Source organism: Miscanthus floridulus, chromosome 3, assembly GCF_019320115.1.
Source record: "Miscanthus floridulus cultivar M001 chromosome 3, ASM1932011v1, whole genome shotgun sequence".
NCBI classification, from domain to species: Eukaryota; Viridiplantae; Streptophyta; class Magnoliopsida; order Poales; family Poaceae; genus Miscanthus; species Miscanthus floridulus.
This window is the reverse complement of record NC_089582.1, coordinates 45162662-45169239: the sequence shown is the minus strand read 5'-3', so window position 1 is coordinate 45169239 and position 6578 is coordinate 45162662. Positions and strand designations below refer to the sequence as shown.

At 41.7% G+C, this 6578-nt stretch overlaps 1 protein-coding gene across 1 annotated transcript; it reads left to right on the top strand.

The window, feature by feature from the left end:
• The first annotated feature begins 4593 nt into the window (after window positions 1-4593).
• LOC136543651 (uncharacterized) lies at window positions 4594-6138 on the top strand. Its single transcript, XM_066536037.1, has one exon. It carries the CDS (start codon window positions 4594-4596, stop codon window positions 6136-6138), a length of 1545 nt encoding a protein of 514 aa, XP_066392134.1.
• Window positions 6139-6578: the final 440 nt, after the last annotated feature.

The following is a 6578-nucleotide window of genomic DNA, read 5'->3' as shown; positions in this document are numbered from 1 at the left end:
TCTAGTAGTGAGTCCTTAGGAAGAGGAATCTAGAGCACCATAAAACACAATCAAATGCTCTAGCCCCCTTGTTCCATATTGCTAAAAAACATCTTTTATTGTTTATTGCATATACCATTAGTCAAGTTATAAGATCATGGCTTTAATTGAGCACTAGCATCATACTACCCAATGCAATACCCCATAGGTATCAAGGTACAAGGTCCAAAGTACTAGAAAATCCTTAGTGGTAATCAAGGTAGACACATGTAGCATAAATTAAATCCTTAGTGGTAATCAAGGTGTATAGGGCAACAAGGATGATCCCATGTTATACTTGCCTTAAAACACTGATCCTTCGATAAGCTTTAATCTTCAATGTCCTTCTTCTTCTTCTTGATCACCACGCATATCTCACCGACTGGATGTAATCGTAGAACACCACACAAACATCCATACACATGCATGCATAGCATACATTTACATCTACATTAGAACAATACACCAATCATAGAAAAATAAGTAAAAGAGTTTGAAATATGATTCTATGCATCGCTACGAACACATAGTCACGAGAGACACACTAATCGGAGCTACGGTTTGAGAGAAACAGCTACCGAAAGATCCATTCATAAGAGAAAATATAAAACTATAAGCTACATGTGTCTTAACTATATAAAAGCTTATATAAATTGAATTAAGTCAAATTTAGACTTGAATTATAAACCTAAAGAAAAACAAATCATATTTTATTTATAAAATCCAGTTGCATAATTATTATCCAAATTAGAGTTTCAACCATAAAATTCTAGAAATAGTGACATGATAAACATTGTTACTAATGCATAGATCTTGTTGTAATGAATCTAGCGCAACTTGAATACGTCAAATCAGAGCTAAAACATAGAAGATATGAATTAAACAAGATTTTCTTTAATAAAATAATAGATTAAATCTAACCTAGAATTTTAAAAGTTGAAATCATATCTAATAGCAGTATGAACATGTAGATTATGGAATTATGAACCTAAGGTAAGTTGAACGGATCAAATCGGAGTTAAAATGGAGAAACTACACATAAAACAAGATCATTGGCAATTCTATAAATATTTTTAAATCAATTTCATATTAAAAATAATTAAAAACTGAATTAAAACAGTCCTGTGGACCGGGCGTCGTTTTTAGGAAAACACAGGGGTCAAAACATAAAAACTAGGGGCGTATTTTGAATTATTTTCAAAAGAGTGTGGACTGCGGTTTGATTTAAGTAAAATAGATGGTCCCTTTAGCAAAATGTCCACGCAGTCAGCGTGGTCGCTGGTGTGGAGCACACGTGGTGACAGGTGGTGGTCTCTGAGTGGCTGGTCTACAGTGAACCACCTACGTGGCGTGCTAACGCAGACGGTGCCCCTAGTCTACACTGTGCTCATGGACCGAAGAGGTATCTTCTAATCTAGGCCGTTGATCTCAGATCGGGCGGTGCAGATCAAATGGGGGAACGGGGGTCGCTAGAGCGGCGCTGTGCGCTACGGCGCCATGGCCGGGGTGAGCTTGGCCTCACTGAAATCTCGCCCGAACAGCGATTCCGTCCATCATTGGCCAAAAGGAGGACACGGGAAGGGAGTGGAGGCGCAAGCGAACTCGATCTAGGGTTTGGTGAGAGCCACGCGGGCATAGAGATGGCACGGTGCTCAAATTGGTGGCTCGTGAGGTCCGGCGAGGTACCAGCGATGGCGTGAAAAGTAGCAGTGAGCGAGAGAGAGCGCACGGATGGCACCTGAGTCCTTACCTAGACGTGAAGCTCGATTGACAGTCTTTGACGACGGCGTGGCAGCGGACGGTGACCACCACGCAGCAGCGATTTCCTCTGCTCGGCAAGATCCCGAGCGGGCAGCGGCGACAGTAGCTAGGGCTCGAGGCAGTGCTAGGGTTGCCAGAATGAAGCGGCGCACTTAGGGCTCGGTTTTATAGGGCCTAGGCATGGCGCGCACGCCAAGACCGGGGCGCAGTGGTGGGGCGGATACGGACTCCTTGCGAGGGACAGTCCGGCTCGGTGATGTGAGGAAGGGGATGACCCCGACAGGTGGGTCCCACAAGTTAGCGAGTCAAGGAGGCGGGTCTGGCATGTCAGCGATCGAGAGAGGGAAGGATACGCGTGGTGCGGGCGCGCTACTCGGCTAGGCCGGGGCGGAAGACTGGGCCGCGCGGGAGAGAGGGAGCTAGGCCAATGCGAAGCTGGGGTGGCCTGATGCGGAGAGAGGGAAGCGGGCCGCGCGAGAGAGAGGCCGAACGGACCAAATGCCGGGTAGGGATAGGGAAAAATAAAGAATTCATTTTCTATTTTCTTTTCCTATTTCAAAACCTCATTCAAATATGAACCAAATCAGGTTTGAATAGGCTTTCAAATACACTTTTTCAATTCAAACAAAAATGAGCAAATTTTAGTAAGTTTTCCAAAAATAATTTTTACAACTTTTTAAATTCTTTTATTTTCAAATTTTCTTTTCTTTTACTTCAAAGTTATTTTAAAATTTATTTCCAAAAGCAATTCAAACCATTTTGAATCTTTATTCAAACCACTCATCCAAATAAATCAAATGCACCGACATGTATGTACAACCATGTTGCTACTCCTTATGATGAATTTTAATATAATGAAAAATATTTTTTTCCTATATTTCATCAGCACAAAAACTCATAAATTAATCATTTTATATCTTTTTCGAAAAGAGCAAATTTTAGGGTACATGTTATAGTAACACCTTTGATATTTTTTTGCACCCTCTAGCTTGTGCATACTATGTAACAACTTTAGTATATTTTTAGTAGCAACTTTAGTATTACATGGTAATAACTTTTTTTGATTTTTTTTTTTGCCCGAGCTTGTGTATACTATGTAACAACTTTAGTATAATTTTAGAGTAGCAAATTTAGTATTACATGTTACTAACTTCTTTGATAAATCTCCTGGCACATATTATACATAGATTACTACTAAAATAATTTTTTTCGAAACATATATAAGTGGGGTCTAGTTTTATTCACCTCGTCATGCAGAACATAACCCTGTAGACGGAATTAAAAACGGATGCATCAGTCAAAAGTTATACTAATTCAAAGAAAAATATTTTACCTTTTTCCCATTTGCGTCAACTTGATGCACATGCAATAGAGAGCGGGGACAGACCGGAGTGAGATCGAGCACATCACGCGCTAGCGTTCCTGGGACCACAAGCTGAAAATGGAAAGTGGATGGCACGGTAGCAACAAGTAGCAGGGCTGGTCAGCGAGAGCAGGGGAGCATTACGCGCGTGGTCGCGCGCTCGCGCGTGAACCGCGTCCATCAGAGAGGCGGGGATGTGGAGGTAGGGTGCGCGGCTGCGGAGCGCGGGCCGCCGGAAAGGATGGGCGACGCGCTGCCACCCTTTCCCACCATACGCGCAGCCTCTCTCGAGGTGTCGAGGTGCGGTCGATTTGCTCCCAACCTTCAAGAAGCCCATAACCTGTTCCGTTCCGATTGCAGCAGGAGCGTAGTAGCCTGTCTTAGTTGAATAGTTGATTTTCCTTTAAAAAAAAAGTTGAATACTTTATGCATTGCAATTCGCAACAGGAGGGTCTGTGATCGAACTAGACTTCGAGGAACAGTAAATCACAAGTAATGAATACGTGCAAGTCAATCTTAATACTCTAGATACAGGACCAATCTTTCTTTTAGTTGGATGGCGTTACGATCTTCTTTCGTGTATTTCTGATCCATTTTATACAGGCAAAGTCCCCTTTTTTCCCCTCAATTGCAGTTTTGTGTTCCGTTTTATACAGCCATAGTGTCTCTCTTTCCTTAGCTGTAATTTTGTGCATCAAACACAGTCCTTTTCACTGTCACTCTGAGGGTAGTCCGTTGGACCAAATTTACACGGCATCAAGCAATTACGGGGAACCTGTTAAAGTGAGGAATAAGAGAAAATGACAGTGAGTTGATGAAGCTGCGGTGATCGGACTAGCGAGGTATATGACAATCAATTGACAAATACTCGTATATTGGCTTCATCTACCAGAAATTGCCAGTGACAAGCAGCCATGACTTTTTTTCGAGTTCCTTGTCTACTGCCGTGTGGATGGAATATTTTAGGGCTGTATTTCACCTTCTTTTCCTGTCCTGGTCCGTTACCACACTATTCTCCGATTGATTTTCCACGTGATTTCACTGTAACTCTTCCACTTGACTCCAAATAATTCTTGTTGGCCTATATTGTTTTCAACATGGAACTAAGTAGCTAGGGATTCTCATTGTTGACGAAGACTTCTAGACAAAATTTTCCCTTGCAGTGACCATCATCCACACAACTCCTCGGACCTCACTTTCAGGCTTGTCTACCAGATTACCACTTTCCACCCTCAAAGCCATGGACATTACTATCTTCTCTTTATGTTCTCATCTTACCACGCGGTTTGATTTTAGACGCAAGGCATATATATACACAGGATAGTTGTCCGACATTCACGTCCATTCAATTCAATCAAAAGTAGGTTCTTACTACCATTAAACTAAATCATTGCCTATTATATGTTGAATATCCTGAACAGGGAAGGGATACTACGGATGTTGGAATCCTAATGGCGGAGATTGTCGGTTCTGCGGTTGTTCAGGAATCAGTTAGCAAAATCCTATCTGGTCTGCTTCAAAAATATAGGGAGAAACATAACTCAAATGCGATCAGTAACCTCGAGAGGCTAGAGATGGCATACCTCAGACTGGAGGCTGTTCTTCGGATATCTGATAAGTGGGATATCACTGATGCATCCTTGTTGCGTTGGCATAGGAAGCTTAAGTTTGTTGCTCAAGAGTGCGATGACATGCTGCACAGATGCATGCAGAGAATCATAGAAGATGAACACAAAGAAAGGGAAGTAAGTAATTTCTCCCTTCCTAACCGGGTTGTGCAGGCTACCAAGTCATTCATTTTTTCTATCTTTAACCACAACAACAACGACTTGAACAGATCCATTGTTCAAAGATTTGAGTGGTTTGCAAATGGTGCTAGCGAATTTCTGAGATTACTAGAGCTTGGTGGCACGCCACAGTGTCACATGCCGTTTCACCCTCTTAACAGGCACCTTCTTGCTGGCAAGATACTACAGCATAGAATCATCAGGGCAAACAAGTGTCCTTTGTTTCTATTGTTGGCACCATTTATTAGGGAAGAGCATGGAATAGAATGTAGGCTTTACTTCATGCAGAAAGATCCTAATGTTCTGGATGATGATTTCTGCCTTACTGTAATTCTACAGCTTTCGGATAGTACAGACATAGTTGGTGTTGTAATTCAGTGCTTACAACTGTTTGCGCCTCTTTTCAAGTCTATGGTTGAAAATATTAGCAAAGAACTTATGCAACTACGTACTCAAGACTTCTCCTGGGTACCATATGTTGATTCACACCAAAAAAAATATTGGGACATTGTTCACAGATTGGGCAGTCGATGGTTTCGCCCAAACCCATTATGTTGCAAGCAGCATGATAAGCACAACCTTTGTCATGGTAGCAAGCTAGACAAGTCATCTGGATTACCATATGTTTCTCTAGAACCGGTTATAGAAGTAGGCCTGCGGTGCCAAGTCTCACTCTTGGAGTGCGACAAACAGAGCGCCTCACTGCCTGAATGTAAAAGTTCTCTACATGATCATTCATATTTGAGAGCTGGAGTTCTGTTTGCACCACATGGCTCTTCAAAAGACATGTTGCTTATGGATAAGCTTCCTACAATAGCAACAATGTATAGTGAGGAGCAACATTGTTTGCATACTATCTCTACCTTTGGACAACTTGGGGAGATGATGCTGCCAAAAGCAATAGATTACTTCTGCCAGAATGCAGAAGCAACAGTCTACCAAATGCTTTGGAGGTCTAGACATGGCACTGCATACATTCAGGTTGAGAAAGCAAGGATCTTCATGCCAAGCACACGACGAACGTTTCATGGAGCTAAGAGAAGGAAGCTATTGCAAGGACTGGAGGAGGAGTTGGACTGTCTTACATATCGGATATCTCGCTTCCTTGACTACTGGGCTTCACATGCACCCATCCAACTGCAAGGCTTGATAAGGGACTTGTATAAGGAACTAAACGGAAAACAGAAGAAGCACATCACTGTCGTCTAAACTTCTTGATCATATAGTACCATGGATCGATTAGTGAAAGATGGAGAAATAAAAGAATATAGTGTTTAGTCAAAGGATCAAAGGGTGGATCTGTTGTTCATGACAAATATTAAGATAATTGTGTAGCCTACTATTGTACAACGATAACTTGTATCACAAATAGTACTTTTCTGTACATGCCTATATATATATACTAGATGATACACCGCGTGTTGCTGCGAAAATTTATAGTATTATATTGGTTATTGAACATTTGACCTATATAAGTAAAAGTCAAAATAATACATGAAATGGTACAAAATCATATATATGCAGTAAACAATGACAAAAGTAAGGTTTTGAAGACAACCATAGGAGCAAAACATGGCTGAATACACAACTAGATTCAGGTTCTTTGCCGAGTGCCTGAGGCACTCGGCAAAGGCCAAATTGCACTCGAC